We start from the raw sequence: 15,459 nt of genomic DNA, 5'->3' as shown, positions 1-15,459 counted from the left end.
CTCCGCCTGGCCTAGCGAATCTGCTTATCGCCACTGACTAACAAGTACAGTAATGCATCATTATCCGTGGCTTAACCCTCCCCGGAACTGTATCGGAGCAGAGTGCATCTCAACAGTGACTCGATTTTACTACGACAACTCAAGATCTTATACTGTAGTGTCAGTGACCAACTACCGAGCCCTACCAACACTTGAACTATCTTCAATGCGACGTAACTCCCGTTAGACCTCTCGGGCTTGCGGAGTTGCAAATCCGTCTCCAACAAATCACAGCCTAGCTTACCAATTCCGCGGCTCCCGCTAAACCAATCTCATCACCGCGCCCTCTAACTTCTGCGGGGAAGCCCAGTTCACTTCACTTCAATTCTTATCCTTGAGTTTATCAATCGCCTGAGCACGTTTTCTCAACTCAGCCAGCCCCATAAACTTGCTCACATCTTGTCTAAGCTTATATAAACTCAGCATGGAGGAACCGGAATCAAGTGCCAGGTCCACTGCCAAACGGAAGCTGCCCGTCAGATCGAGATCCGGATGCTTGACCTGTAGGACCAAACACGTAAGTCAATTTCCGGAAGGCGGATGAACGCGACTGATAGGGAATAGTTGAAATGCGATGAAGCCAAACCAGAATGCCAGGTTTGTATATCGCGAGGCGTTCAATGTGGAGGTTATCAACGCGGTTTGAGATGGTCTACCAAACATGAAAAACCAGCCGAACTCGCCGAACACAAATTCCGAACATCACCAAAACAATCCTGCGGTACCAAAAAGCGCCGCGGTAGACCGCCAAAACGGCAGCTCGACACTGCATCGACGGCATCGTTCACCACCGCTGGTTCGGTCTACAGCTCCAACGATGCGAACCAGGGAGTTTTTGGTGAATTCATGCTGAACACACAGCCTTTGGAGGCTCAACAAGATGCTCAGCTTGTGGGGTCTGAAATGAGTCCAACCGATGACTTTATTTCTCAATTCCCGCTCGATCTTCCCGTTGAAGGACTTCCGGTGCCAGAGTTCGAATGGACGCCTGACGCGCTGGATCTAACGACACCGACATTTGAGGACTTTTCCGATACAAACACCGATCTCGCTCTCTTCCCAGTTCAGCAAAACTTCTCAACGCTCTTCGTTCCTCCACCGATAACAGATCTATCAACTCAACTCGTTGAATACTGGTTTCGCGATATCTGCTCTTTATGGTCGCAGTATGACTCACCGACAAACTCGAATCGCATGCTAGCAACAACTTTATGGTCAACTTCGGAAGCTGTATCAACCAGTTTGCAGAGCATGTCATCGGCGTATCTCTCATCCAAGATGCCGCATATGAAGAAGACTTCTATCGCTATGATGAAGAATGCTACTGATGTTATCGAGGCGGAACTGCGCGTTGTCAAATCGTCGCCGAATCTCGACACCGTACCCATGGGTCTGATTTACGGGTTGTTCTGTATAGGGACGAGCATATGTTGGTTGAACGCGACGCAACTGGGTATACCCTTCCTCAGAGAAGCAAAAGCTCTTCTTCACCGGATAAACAAGCAAAAACGGCGCCTGTCAGAGGAAGAGCGGAAATTACTAAACATCTTCAACAAGAGCTGGACATATTGCGAGCTACTACTCTCCGTGGTTTCAGACACGAATCCATACATCACATACGAGGCGGAAGAAGTCGAGGATATCAGCGCAGACGAATATCCAACAGCTCTACCGACCGAACCTGTCGTCGATGACATGCCGCATCCATGGACGGGTGTTTCAAATACAGTATCGCGACTTCTGACGCAGACTTTGAGACTCTGTCGTAATTACAGATACCATGTCAAACATCCTGGACCTTTTGCGACGCGCGATCACGCTACTGCATTGAATATGATTGAGGAAGCAAAAACGTTGGAGGAGAAGCTTTTGGGTTTAGACTTTGAGTCGGCACCTGCGAATACTGAGACGGGAGATCAGAAAACACCGTGTCGTCATCTAGTCAACGTCGCTGAAGCATATCGTCTCGCTGGCCTTATCCATATCTACCAAACCTTTCCGGAGCTGGTGCTTCTGAGATTACCTGATAATCTCTCCGGCCCAGCAGATGCACATATCCCATGGGAAGAATGCATCACACCACTAAGTCTCCGTCTAACAAAATTGATCGAGCAACTCCCCGCGGACTCAGGTAGTAAAATGACCCAACCCCTGCTCTGCATCACCGCCAGCACCGGTCTTCGCTTCGAGCCCTCCGATGCGATCTCAAGCCCCGAAACCCAGGTCCCTCTCGCGACACCAACGCCTTTTGACCTCGGTAGCACAGAGCATTGCGGGTTATCAGATTACATCGGACAACTCATCCAAGCAGACGAGGACATCGAGCGATTATCTACATCTACTGCTACAGAGTCGCGCATGAAGATTGTTGAGGCGAGATGTTTCATCGTTGGGAGGCTCGATGCGTTGGAAGCGCTGTTGCCGCCTAGACCAATTGTTGTGGCCAAGACGTTGGTGCAGACGATTTGGAATGAGTATGATAAAGAGAAGTCGGGGGCTACGAGTGTGCATTGGATTGATGTTATGGAGGAGAATAATCTGCGGTCGTTGTTTGGATAGTGATACCCAAAATGAGAACCTGAAATTGATTATGAAACTTCCCCCAATATCCTCTCAGTCTTTATGTAGGGGTATGTTTAGACTAGAACGCCTGGATTTCGCAGACCGCTCAAGGTTCTGTTTCCAGGGGCTCGCTACGAGACTGAGTAGCGTTTATGCAATGGTCTTGGGGATCACTATTGAGTTCAAACATGTTGAAACTGAAGTCTCTATATTAACTCTTGTTTCTATATACCTCCGGCTCGATATAAGCCCGAAAGTTCGAGATTATATACATCGAAAGCAACATCTCCACTGTTTCCCAGTGATTCCAGAGGTCATCAATACCCCTACAAACCACTTAGATAGTTCCGAAACCAGCACTGGCAGCAAGGCCAGTGACGGAAGAAACAGGCTTAGCCTCAGCACCCTTTCCACCGAAAGAGCTGAAGAAGCTAGAATCGGTACCAGACAGCGAACCAGAGTTATCGTACTGGTTAACCTCGCAAACGTGACCAACATCGCTGGAGCAAGCAGCGTTGGCGGAAGCATCAGGGCTGGCAAAGATGGCACCGGTAGATCCCTCCTCGATAGCGGCCTTGACGTCCTGGAAGAGGTTGCCCTCGGCGAGAATCTTGGCTTCGTCGCTGGTCTCGAAGGCGTGGCCGGAGTTGTCGGACCAGTAGTTGTTGACGGCGTGGAGGACGGTGTTTCCGGCGACCTTGGGGGCGCGACCGGAGGTCTTGGTGATGTAGTTGTTCTTCATGGTGATCATCTGGTTATTATTAGTATAGATAGATTAGAGATAGAGGGTGAGATTGGGGGACTTACGTCGCTGGAACCGGTGAAGTACATGGACCAGTACTGGTGTCCATCACAAGTAGCAGACCACTGGCTCTCGCCGTTGATGTGGTTGTTGGTGATAGAGACTCGATTATCGGCGTTGGTGCCAAGGACGATGTGCTGTCGGCCAATGTTGGAGGTTGTGACGTGATCGATCCAAACAAGATCAGCTCCATCAAGGGTAATAGCGTCACCACCCCAAACATACTGAGGGTTCAGTTCAGTAATATGGATGTTCTGAATAATAATATTCTTGGTCCCCTTGATATAAAGACCCTTGCCCTTGATAACACCATTCGCACCAACACCAACAATCGACTTATCCGAGTTGACAATAATCGGGTTCAAGCCCGCCTTATCGTAACTAACATCGACCTTGGGGGCATCAGGCTGATAGTTGTTACACCAATCATCCTTGTTGATAGCCGTCTGGCAGCCCGAGCCCGTACCCCAAGGAGCACAGCCCTGCTCGGACGCAGTGCCCTCGGTACCGGTGAAGTCGAACTCCTGGTCGAGCAAGATGACGCGCGTGGTAGAGTCGCCAAGCATAGAGACCAGCTCATCGGTTGACTTGGGGTACGCGCCCTCGGCGCTACCGCCGCCTGTGACTTCGGAGGCGAATCCTTCGGGGGTGCCGGTTACGCCAGCGGCGGAAACGTTGGAGGCCAGCGCGGCGACAGCCACGGAGAGAAGAGAGAGAGACTTCATGGTGAATAAAAAAAAGAATGTGGTGAAATAAACAAGAAACGAACGAGTGAATAGCAGAAAATGGAATAGAGAGATAAGTTAGTGGGAAGGCATTGGTATATTTATCTCGGCCAACTTCTTCTCTCGCAGGCTTTACCGTAAGCAGCGGAGAATATGTTTTCCTAGAATTCTTCCAGAAAATTGGCCCTGTTTTGTTAACTTGAAACTTGAGACAGGCCGTATCGCGACCCAGTCGTTAACATCCCAACCACGCCAAGAAGAGGATTATACTGTTATTGGCGGACTTTTGACATTGTTGTTTATTCCGTGGAACGTCGGCAGTATTTTTGGGATATGAAACTTGATGACATGGTTGAGCTTGGGATTAAAGGGTTAGTCTTTTGTGGGGAGCGTGTTTCAATGATGCGAGTTGAAACGGAGGGATCAAGCTTCTTTAGCTTAATGCCAAGTCTTGCTAGAAGTGATGATGATCCAGTTGTAAGACTAGCTAAGAATATTGAACTAGATTTTACTAAAAGTCTTGACATGAGCCTCATTTCATGACTCTCTATTAAACCTCACGATGCGTCAATTGCTTTACGGTAAGGATCGAGGTTGATGAATGCGGAGCCGCATCCTGGTCAGAACAGTGGGCCAGTAGTAGGCCACCAGCACGGCCATCTGTTTACGCACCACGGGATAGTGTTATGCTTATCCCGGAGACGAAAGGCGATGAAACCTGGATAAAGAAGGTTATCGGTTTCACATAAGAAGAAGCAATCAGCTCATGACGCTCGATGCTTTATATCAGTGAATTGAATGCGTCGTGTGCCAAGTATACACGGGCTGAGCAGCTTGTCGCTGAACATTACTACTCTTTACGACAATTCCCCAAGACAATTGACACAGCTCGCGGGATGGGTGATGCAATTCCTCTCAGCACCGAAATTAATACGCGTTTACTCCATAGATGAGCGGCAATGTGAGACCAGCCTTGGAATTAACCCGGATATATCATTTCTTAGCCTCAAAGACATTGGTGCGAAAAAGATGCTGCCGCAATCTAATCTATCGGATGGTAATTATGATCAGCATCGTGGATCCGAATTACGAAGCCCGGAATGTGGTTCGCGACGCGACGCTGATAGTGCCTATTGCCCAACAAGATCATGCCGCTTGGAAGTGAACAACAGTTACGCCACGGCGGATGTGAGGCTTCTTCTGGGAATAGTAGCATTCATTACTTATTGATTGCACCCAAAGCTGAGCAAACTATACCGCCCTTTCAACATAAAGCGCTCAATTTCAAGGCTCTGAGCAAGCAAGTCTTTTATTTACCATGCATAGGCACCCAGGACCAAGCCATACGAATGGTTATGCTTGGCATAAGAATCGTGTACAATGGCCTTGTTGCACAAGCCAACGCATCCCCGTAAGACCTTGCCGTCATTGGCCGCCACTAGATGTGTCCCGAATTCCTCCCCGAGAAGCACTCCATGGTTGGTCTTGAGAAGCCATCCAATCTTGTACGCCAATCCTAGTAGAATGCACACAATTGTCAGAGCGACGTTGGCGCCTGTCGGCAGTTACATAGTTCAGTGCACTGTACTCGACATGCGTTTTCAGTAGTACAACTCCGGTTCCAGACCGGAAGATATGTCATCAGCAGCTAGCTACTTAACCTGCAGCTTGATTCCTTCTGTTCCATCAATGTGCAACTGGCGAAGCATAGCAATCCATAATACCGCGTCATTTCCAAATCGTCTAGATTCTTTAAACGTATTCTCCCGACTTACAGCAAAAGACATGCCAGTCACTCCATACGCTGGGCCATCGGGTTATACCCCGTTTTACATATCTATTTATGACATATATGTTCTACGCTTCTCTATGCCAGTTTACTGGGGCTGTTCTACAAATAATGACCTCCGCCCGCTTTTCTCCGGTAACTTCTCCAAGAGACATGTCGACATTGGCGTTGGAATTGGGTACTTTCTAGCAGAGGCTATGCGTGATGCTCACCGGGAGCCGAAGATCAGCATGTCACTTTAGTCGACTTCAGCGAGCATTCCCTCATCGCAGCAAGAAAACGCGTCTTATCACGTTATTCAGACGTTGACGTCCACTGCAACTCATTGGCGAAACCACCTCAGCACGGATGACCTTCCCGGGCTGTTGGATCATAAGTTGCGAAATGATGTTGTCTTTCCATTTGCTGCGTATATTGCCATTGCTGGTGAGGCGATTAGGCGAGTCACGCATTCGCCTCGAGACTCTGGCTACCGTCTACGCCACGCTGTGGCTCATAAAGCTTTGTTGCTTGCTGATACAGTGGAGATCTCGACGAGCCTACGCAATCACAATCTCAACGACATGGACGGGTCGTCGTGGTACGACTTTACAGTCTCTTCATACAGTGGCTCGTTTTGGTCCAAGCACTACACGGGACAAGTACGTATCATCAAGACAGCCACACCAAGCGGGTGGACTCCGGAGATACTCCCCGCAATGCTGACTGCTCGCGGATATACAATCAGCTATCTCATGTATGCTTCATCTATGGTTCCCACTTCCGGGGTATGAAGAGCGCCACATCATCAACTACCAGTGAGCTTGTCCACGCCAAGATCACCATCATCGAGTCACAGAGTCGCTCCCATTTCACTCTACATCCAGCTAACATAGATGCTGAATCTCGGCTACTCATACTGTCGGAGGCTCGAGGCCTGGCACGAAATGTACCTGAGCTTGCTTTACCTACAGTCATTCAGTCATTGAAGAGATAGAAATCAGTGTAGGGGCAGATATCCTGGACGCCAGAGCATGGAGACGATTTAGAGTTTTGCCATGCGTGGAGGTTTATGCACACGGCAATATCGCATTCCGCGCGACGGGTATTTGGTTCAGGCCCCTCGATCACGACAATGCCTCTTCTCATCTTCTCGATGCTCATGCCATAGCACGACTCCATCGGCTTCCTCACTTTGGGTTTGTCGATACCTCAACACTCATCGGTTCGCCGGTTGTCGATAGAGAAAAACTGCTGTTTACGAGAAAGATTGACCCTATGTTGCATTATCGAAGTATCAGGGAATTAAACACCTCGAGCCCTGTCAGCCTCACTTTATTAAATATCGAAACTGGCTTAGCCAACAGGCATCAAAACGGAGGTAATAAAAAAGACGACCCAGATGTCTCTGGGGGAAATAGCGAGGTAGATAAACATCTTAGTATGCCATAGCTGTTACATAACTATATCTAAGTAGCCACGTGATGATTTATACGCCACACTGTAATAAAAATAACAATGGACTCACCTTCAGCCTTCCATCAGTCGTTAAAAACACAGCCCCCTTCCCCCAACTACTGTTTCAGCAGACACTGTGTAAAGTTTCACCAACTGGAGGCATGAGACAACTCAGAAGGATCGGAGGGATCGGAGGGATCGGATATGTGATTTTTAATGAATACTTACCACCCATAATCCGGACCATTTGAGTATGTATCATGATTGAAACAATGCCATTTAATCAACGATTTTCTAACCTGTAAAACCTGTATAACTACATGGTGTCTTTCTCGCTAAGCCCAAGCTTACGAAGCACTTTCCTGGCTGTCTCTTGTCAAATCAATGTAGTCGCTCTCATCTTGACCTGCATCCTCAAATTGCCTCTTCTCGCTAGCCTCTTCCAGGGGACTAGGAGGCTGTGAAGGATTCGGCTGGCCAAATTGTCGTCCGGGAGACAATCCCCGCCTTTCAGGTGGTGATCGGTCAGTGAAGACCGGTGACCCAGAAGGTGTTGTTCCCTTAGATATCTCTCGAGACACATTTCCAGCTAGCGAACCTGAACCTCCAGACATAAGTATAGAGAGCAGCGGTGAGCGGGTCGGCTTTGGAGTAACCTGGCCGCCAGAGATAGATGGGGTTCCCCGTCCATCTTCGTCGGGGCTATTGAAGAGGCGATCTGCTTTCGATGCTGATGGCTGGACTTCCGAACCTTTTGAAATACCCCTCAAACTATGGAAAGAAAACGGATAGTCTGAAGGAAAGACACCTGCAGTATTTGAATGAGGAGGCTCAAGAGCCAGAAAGGATGTCGTTTGAACAGAAGCTGAAGAATCTTGTGACGGCCTGTAGTCGGAGTCGTTCGGGTCATCGTCGTCAAGTTGCAAGTATTGACTGGTTTGACGCGACCCGAAAATCGATTCCTGGTAGTTAGAATAGGAATCAGAGTGTGACTGAGATTGGGCATTCTCTCCTCCTCGGGAACTATACCGCTTACCAGCTGCCAATCCCTTCATGGACAGCCCCTCTAATTTCTGAGAAACGACTCTATCAACTTCACTAGTTATAAACTCCTTCTCCGACGAGCAGATTTGATGCATCAGTAAGCCTAGAAATAAAGGAGTCACCTTCGTATTGGCCATTTCATCAAGTTCCAAGGAGGCTCGGTCATCTAACAGGCCTTGGACTATCGGAAGAATGGCTCGTCGCTGCTCAACTGTCTTTTCGCGACGTTTCTTTGACAGGAAGAACGGACTATGACCAGAAGTTAAGCTGACAGTTGATTCATCGAATACATGCTGCCACTGTTCAATGTACGAAGACATCAAAGGTTTAAAAGCTCGTGTGGCCCAGGTATGCGCGTTGTCAAGGACCATTTGGAACATAACAACGTCAGCAAGCTTGGTCATTTCACCGTTCCAAATAACGCGCATAATCTCAATTAAAGTCAGCTAGAGAACATGGGTAATCCAAACAGATAGATAGACTTACACATCCCTCTTTGCGTCTCTTCACTGTTACCTCTGTGGTTTCTCGGTGGCCGCACGGGGCGTCGAAATCTGTGGCATAATACATGATCCACACTGTGACGCTAGGTCCGATAGTAGTGATGACGGGCATGGGGGGGATGTGCGCATGTTTCGGCAGCTTTACAGCATACTGAGCTGTGTGCCTAATCAAACCAATTGCGCACGCTGCAGCATTAGCGGCCTGGCAACACACATCTCGCACGGGCTGCTCCTCTCTCTTGTGTTCGACTACAAGCCAAGGGTAGCATTTGAGATTGGCTTCCAGTGGCGGTTTTTCAAAAAGGCGAGAAGGTGCTGGTTGGAGGCCAAATTCGTGTAATTTTTGAAGTGTTGACCATGTAAACGGTTCCATGGCTGATATCTCTTGAGCCCTATTCCACTGTCTAGCATTGGGGTCTACCACAGTAGGAATGCCGGCCGGATGACGGTTGTGATAAATGGGAAGGAAGAAAGCTTGGTCCGGTTTAGGGCAACTAAGGCTCTCAAATGGCCCTATTCCGGCCTCCTTGTCTTTTTTAAACAGGTCCCAGAGCCCATTGGTTTCTCTTGACGACTGTGTTAGCGTCCTGGTGGATAAAATAGAGGCGAAAGTCTGCATACCTCGTAACTGCGTCGTAATAATATTTGTTGTACGACACGCTTGAGTTTACAATCAGCTCTAATGCCTAAATGAATTTTACAACAAGTTTACCGTCTAGTATCATCTTTGGATGATGAAAGAGAACCGGCAAGTCTCTCGAAAAAGTCCGCTTCGTAGAAAGCCTGCCACCTCTCTTCTTTGTAGCCACCGTTGACGAGACTGTGCGCCTTGCTCAGAGTCTTCTGCGCCGCAACTAGGGCAGGATCTGGATCCGGGCCATATAGTAAAGGTTTCAACTTATCATCGGAAATAAGCCCATTCTTATTGACCAAGCCTTCCCCGTTGACTACACAAGAAAGGTCCGTGATTAGTCTCCGTACGCGCTCTACGTGCGGAGGGAACACGTTGACCGGGATCAGGGGTCTCTTTTCATCGTAGAAAATGTTCTTTTGGCCAAGTTCATATCGATCCCAAGTCATATTGTGCTAGAAGCGGGGAGAGTATACTGGCATGAGGGAATATCGAAGGCGAAAGAGGTTACATGTGAAGAACCACACGGCTATATATAGAGCAGCTAATCAGCCTTGATCCCTCGCTCGTACAGCGAATGATTCGGCGCTAATTCCGTTGTAGAAGTTTTCTCCTAGCTTCCCAGGGACTGGTCATTTTCTGTTGTCTCTTTTACTTGTCCGCTTTGACCATCTGTTGGTTGACCCATGCAACTTATCAACCAACTGCATAACATGGTGTCTCAGCTGTTGGCTAGTAAGGCTGATAGGGTGTAAATTGTGGAGTTAGTTCCATATGTGGAAGGTCCTCCGGCCACGTTGTATTGCGCAACTTATGGATACGGCGAAGCAACCTGCTGTCCCATGAAGTTGGCCGAGGCGCAGCTGGTAACCATTTTCTTTCTATACATAAGCAATACTTTCATCAACATTATCTATCTAAGTACTTAGATCCCTGACCAAGCTAGATGTTTTGGGCGCAGTTCCAGTATGCCGTACGCCGATTAAAAACATTACGTTCAAGGATCCTGATTCACTCTCAACACCTCGTTGAGTATATCCTCAAGATTTCTCGTGCAGTTGTGAGGCGAAGCCAGCTGTCGACGGTCTGGGGCGGCGGTTCACTACAGTTCCTCACTTCTGATACCAATGAAAGATTATTGAAAGGAACGCCTCGGCCCAGTTGGAAACTAAAGCACGGTGGCGGTGCTTGATCTAAGTATTTCCAAAAGTGGAACTACTAGGGCGTGTAGCCTATTTTACCTAAAGCACTGCCTGTTAGCCTAACTTCCAGTTCCTCAGCCCGATCTCAGCATTAGTCCATCTCAAAGCGGAATGTATTCATTCCCCAGGATGGAAATGCTTTTCAGTACAATTGGCCTTGACTCCTGAGATTTTAAATGATATAGAATTTGGCTATGTCAAGTCCAGAGTTGCCGGGCACATATTTTAATTAATCGAATCTATCAGGGTGAGCAGATAACAATCAATTGACTATTGTAACACGAGGCCTATTCTAAAATTTACCATACTTACAACAACCTTGAAGAGCATGTAACTAGTCTAAGTGCAATATGTCTCTATTGCTAATTCGATAGGGTCAAGTTTGCTCCAATGTGATTATAGATATCATTGGACCAGTCCCTTGGCGTATATGGGTCTGTACCACGTGCTTTAGTTACCGGGAGCTGAACGCGAAATAAACTGTAGTCCTACGTTTCCTTGTTGACTTACTTTTGCTCTCCCAAATGCTCAGGTTAAACAACGCTGGCCCAGGATCAAGGCTAGAAGGGAATCCGTGAGCATCTAGATTGGTGGCAGAGTATCCTAGGGCTGAAAGAGATCAAATCACTGAACTCCGACAGTGAATCTTATTAGCCGATATTAGTTCTGAGGCCTCTAAAGCCATATTTATCAGATGCGATGTTTTTATCCATGAACTATAAATGACTTGCTGTCAGTATTACCCGAGTAATTCGCTTCATCCAAGATAATCAACACATGGGGAAGGTGGTTCTTGAAATGCCGGCAGATCCATCGTACCTCGATGCCAATGCTAATACTCAGAGCATTAGTTTCTAATCCTCTTGCTTCTTACTTTCTTGTTGGCGGCTTCGGAGGTCTCGGTAAAGCTTTGGCGGTTTGGCTAGTGGAATGCAGGGCCAAGCATCTGGTGTTTCTCTCAAGGAGCGGCATGGCAGAGAGCAAGTTCTCTGCAGGACTTGGAGCCATGGGATACAGTGTCATTACAGTCAAGGGGAGTGTCAACAATCTGGAGGATGTCGAAGATGCCATCAAAAAGGCCCCCTGTCCCATCAGAGGTGTCTTTCACTTTTTCATGGTGCAAATGGTAAGTTGCCAATGCAGACAATAAAGCAATCGACTGACCAGTATAGGACTCTCCTCTTCTGGATATGACGTGGAAATATTGGAAGGATGCTAGCGAGCCCAAAGTGAATGGTACCTGGAACCTTCACCGAGCGCTTCATGGCCAGCCACTGGATCACTTCTGGTTAGCAAGCTCCATAGTCACGGTTGCTTATCAGTCTGGCCAGGGCAACTACAAAGCTGGATGCACATTCATCGAATCATTTTGCCAGAATAGACACTCTCTCGGTCTTCCCGCATTTGTACTCTCAATACGTAGTATCGAAGACATCGGATACTTGGCAGAGAATCTGTCATCACTTCTCAGCTCTAAACGCCAGGGCCTCCACCTTGTGAGAGAAAAGGAGTTCCTCGAAAGTGTAGAGGCTTCACAGTTTATCTCGACACCAGGCGGCCGGAGCTCTACCAGCGATAGTTTCGAGAATCTCTCGTCAGGTGAGCTGTCGCCATGGAAGAACAATGGCCATATTATTATGGGCTTGAGATCTCATCTTCACCTCGACGATCCCAAGAATCCTACCAATTGGCGTCGTGATCGTCGATTGGGCGCATATCACAACCTTTCAACAGGAGACCAAGCCGACACGCGAGGCGGTAGTAGTCAACTCAAGTTCTTTCTCCAGAGCGTCAGTGAAGGAGATGCCATTGAAACACTTGCAAAAGAAGAGTCTATTGATTTTCTATCTATGGAGATCGGTACAAAGGTCAACGAGCTTCTTCTCAGACCAGATGCACCTGTTGATCCCGACCTCGAATTATCCGAGATGGGGCTTGATTCACTTACTGCGATTGAGTTGCGGCGATGGTTTGGCCAAGTCTTTGGATTGCAGGTTAGTGTGTTAGAGATGATTGGGGCTGCGTCGTTGAAGGAAGTTGGGCGGATTGTAGCGACCAGGTTGGGCGAGAAAATTAATCTACGGGACATGTGAAGATTTTCTTTTAGGTAGTAGTGGCTGTTGTGATTCATTTTGCTAATCTAATGGACCATATCGAAGATCTGGTACGAAATCCGCATGAACTTTGTTCTTGACCTCCTGAGGAATCTTGGCCATTGACTCAACGCCTTCAAGAAGAACCAATTGCTGCCCAGCCTTCGGGATGTTAGCTAATCCAGCGATTAAGTGTGAGGGGCAATACCGACTTACCCCAAAATGGTGAATCATATGACAGTGCAGCATGCTGGCTGCAGGGAAAGTAATCTGATACCGTATAACAGTCCAGTCGCCTGTAGCATTCCCAAGCCTACATCCGTCTCGAATCGGAGGATCTTCAAAGTTAAAGAACTTCCCGGCGCCCTCATCGATAGCTTCTTCGATGGTTGCCCAGGGGAAGCCACCATGCCCATAACCAATGATCCAAGCCTTATGGTTATGTTTGTGGAATGGGTGTTGAGTCGTGACGTTGGCTCCATTCTCAAAGATAATATCTACAACAGATCCGTTCAGGAGAGATCCATGACCTCCAAATGTGGTATCACCTCGAGACTCATCCTCCCAGAGCAACGGGGGCAGTTGCTGGCGAAACGCCTGGTGAGATCCCAGCCCCAGCGACCATGCAGCCGGTCCAGTCATGTTCACAGAGAGCCTCAAAGTGCTATCCGTAGTGCGAGGGGGTGGTCTCTCAGGAAAAGGGGCCAGCTTTGTCTCATCCATGGCTGTCAATGACGATGACACTAAAGTGCCGTTGAGGTGGACCCAAGGTTTGGTATTAGGTACAACAAAGCCAGACGAGTCATTAACTTTTGAGCTATAGTGGAGAATACCCCAGATCTGGAAGGTGTCTACCGCACACCCGCTCTGTTATCAGAACCTATGGACGCATCCACAATCGCCTGGCTTCTGGTTCAAATGCACCAGTATACTATAAAGTTGTCAGACTTCCAGTTGAGTTATAGCGTGCGTTTGCAAATGGGGGTCTTACCTGATGTGCTCTCCAAGATTACAGTTGGCAGCATGGACTTTTTGAGGATGAACAATCTCTCCATCTGCAGCAACTACATAGAACTCATGCTCGTCGATACTGATCTGTAGTTCATGATGTGCCCCAGAATGGATGAAGTTGATCCAAACCCATTCTTCGCCCTCCTCAGCCATAATGACCTCAAGCTCCCCGTTAGTAGCTTTGCAACTCTGTGGATTGGCGTATATGTCCTGCCTATCCTGGAGCAAACAGCCTAGATCATTTCTACCAGGTCCACCAGAGTCTTCAATGTCTTGTTTCGAATGGTAGTATGTTCTGCCTTTTCCATTCAAGACGATGGAATTGCTGCACCAGGGAACTATATTCGTGTCCCTTTACATGATAAGTAGTATGTCCATCGGTTCAGCGTTCCAGGCGCTGATGACAATATGTCTCGGGTTTGCTTCCGCACGCTGCATGCCCTTGATGTCGCTCGAGGATGATGAGATGGATTTGTAAGGCCGTGGACGCCATGATGCTGGTGATATCCAAATAGGCCCTCTTTGTCCATCCGCAAAAGCGGGACCAAAATGGCCGTGGTAGAAATAACTTCCGTACTGCTGCTGAACAGTGAATCTATATGTGTAATTATCGCGGGGTTGGATCGAGTACTGTGTGACTCCAGGTACGCCGTCATTCCATGGTCTATCGACTTGATACACACCGTGCCTAACATATTAGCTACCGCGTCATCAGGTCTCGGCAAAGCTTACCAGTGCATAGTAGTCTTTGTAGCCAGCTGATTGTCCACGAAGACTTCAATCTCTTCGCCCTCTTCAGCTGTAACTAGCGGGCCAGGAGTCTGCCCATTGATGGCAAAGACAGGTCGGCCATGACCATCAGCAGCACTCCATTGGCTAGTTACAGTGAAGTTATACCGACGCAGGCAGTTCGCAAAACAGCTGAACAGCAAGAGAAGGAAAACAAAGCTTAGTATTCTAGGTGTCGTCATTGCAGAGTCTGAGGAGAAATGATTACAAGTAGGTTCGCAGGCAGTCGCTGGCCCCCGGGGGCTCGTCTACTTAGAACTAGAGCAGCAATACCATATAGGAGAGCTACGTTGGTATCGGCCCCATACTCTGCAGCGAAATAGTCTTGGTGAAGACCAAACTAGACTAAAAAGTGCCGATTCCAAGAATAAGGAGATGTGCCATCTTCCTCGCTGACGCCCGGCACTGCAGCCTCATCTCCACTCCTATCGGCTCTGGTGTACTAAGGTGACGATCTGATGGCGCTCCGCGGTTGGAGGATGCGGAGAGGAGACCAAAAGCTGTGGAGTCGAAAGACGGGGTTCATTGTCGAATGACAAGGTCTATTGCGAACCTGCTGATACGTTCTACCGAGAGTTTATGATCTCTTGCTTCTATCTGGAGCGGCAATGAGTGTTCTTGGAGAATCTGGGTCTAGTTTATAGTGTTTCCGGATCCAGTATTCTGTCCTATCTGCACGAAATATTAGTTATTCCATGTCTCATAGTGGCAATCCAAGATTTTTTCTTTGCCTTGTGACTACTCTTCTCTCTAGACAGTAAAGCCTTCTCGCTATCTTCGATGCTCGGTACTAAACTCTGTAACATCAAGGCTCGCAGATCTCGCAATCGGC

The 15,459-nt window shown here is 48.1% G+C and overlaps 7 protein-coding genes across 7 annotated transcripts; 2 read left to right on the top strand and 5 right to left on the bottom strand.

The window, feature by feature from the left end:
* The first annotated feature begins 298 nt into the window (after nt 1-298).
* On the top strand, nt 299-2,881 carry FOXG_16517 (uncharacterized protein). Its single transcript, XM_018396532.1, has 2 exons — nt 299-556; nt 604-2,881. The coding sequence occupies exons 1-2, from the start codon at nt 464-466 to the stop codon at nt 2,596-2,598; spliced, it is 2,088 nt and encodes a 695-aa protein (XP_018257113.1). The 5' UTR covers nt 299-463; the 3' UTR covers nt 2,599-2,881.
* A 57-nt stretch (nt 2,882-2,938) lies between these two features.
* Nucleotides 2,939-4,128, bottom strand: FOXG_16516 (uncharacterized protein; the record flags this gene model as incomplete). Its single annotated transcript, XM_018396531.1, has 2 exons — nt 2,939-3,352; nt 3,409-4,128. 2 exons carry the CDS (start codon nt 4,126-4,128, stop codon nt 2,939-2,941), a joined length of 1,134 nt encoding a protein of 377 aa, XP_018257112.1.
* Nucleotides 4,129-5,441: 1,313 nt separating this feature from the next.
* Nucleotides 5,442-6,072, bottom strand: FOXG_16515 (uncharacterized protein; the record flags this gene model as incomplete). The annotated part of the gene is made up of 3 exons (XM_018396530.1): nt 5,442-5,683; nt 5,932-5,965; nt 6,034-6,072. The coding sequence occupies 3 exons, from the start codon at nt 6,070-6,072 to the stop codon at nt 5,442-5,444; spliced, it is 315 nt and encodes a 104-aa protein (XP_018257111.1).
* A 1,469-nt stretch (nt 6,073-7,541) lies between these two features.
* Nucleotides 7,542-10,039, bottom strand: FOXG_16514 (uncharacterized protein). Its single transcript, XM_018396529.1, has 4 exons — nt 9,614-10,039; nt 9,523-9,561; nt 8,885-9,467; nt 7,542-8,829 (listed from the first exon to the last, which is right to left on the bottom strand). The coding sequence occupies exons 1-4, from the start codon at nt 9,979-9,981 to the stop codon at nt 7,702-7,704; spliced, it is 2,118 nt and encodes a 705-aa protein (XP_018257110.1). The 5' UTR covers nt 9,982-10,039; the 3' UTR covers nt 7,542-7,701.
* A 1,665-nt stretch (nt 10,040-11,704) lies between these two features.
* FOXG_16513 (uncharacterized protein) lies at nt 11,705-12,827 on the top strand (the record flags this gene model as incomplete). The annotated part of the gene is made up of 2 exons (XM_018396528.1): nt 11,705-11,860; nt 11,907-12,827. The coding sequence occupies 2 exons, from the start codon at nt 11,705-11,707 to the stop codon at nt 12,825-12,827; spliced, it is 1,077 nt and encodes a 358-aa protein (XP_018257109.1).
* A 42-nt stretch (nt 12,828-12,869) lies between these two features.
* Nucleotides 12,870-13,991, bottom strand: FOXG_22466 (uncharacterized protein; the record flags this gene model as incomplete). The annotated part of the gene is made up of 4 exons (XM_018402871.1): nt 12,870-12,989; nt 13,044-13,694; nt 13,716-13,758; nt 13,819-13,991. The coding sequence occupies 4 exons, from the start codon at nt 13,989-13,991 to the stop codon at nt 12,870-12,872; spliced, it is 987 nt and encodes a 328-aa protein (XP_018257108.1).
* A 201-nt stretch (nt 13,992-14,192) lies between these two features.
* Nucleotides 14,193-14,809, bottom strand: FOXG_22465 (uncharacterized protein; the record flags this gene model as incomplete). The annotated part of the gene is made up of 2 exons (XM_018402870.1): nt 14,193-14,526; nt 14,571-14,809. 2 exons carry the CDS (start codon nt 14,807-14,809, stop codon nt 14,193-14,195), a joined length of 573 nt encoding a protein of 190 aa, XP_018257107.1.
* Nucleotides 14,810-15,459: the final 650 nt, after the last annotated feature.

This window comes from Fusarium oxysporum, chromosome 11 (assembly GCF_000149955.1).
Source record: "Fusarium oxysporum f. sp. lycopersici 4287 chromosome 11, whole genome shotgun sequence".
Taxonomy (NCBI): domain Eukaryota; kingdom Fungi; phylum Ascomycota; class Sordariomycetes; order Hypocreales; family Nectriaceae; genus Fusarium; species Fusarium oxysporum.
This window is presented reverse-complemented; position numbering and strand designations above follow the sequence as displayed.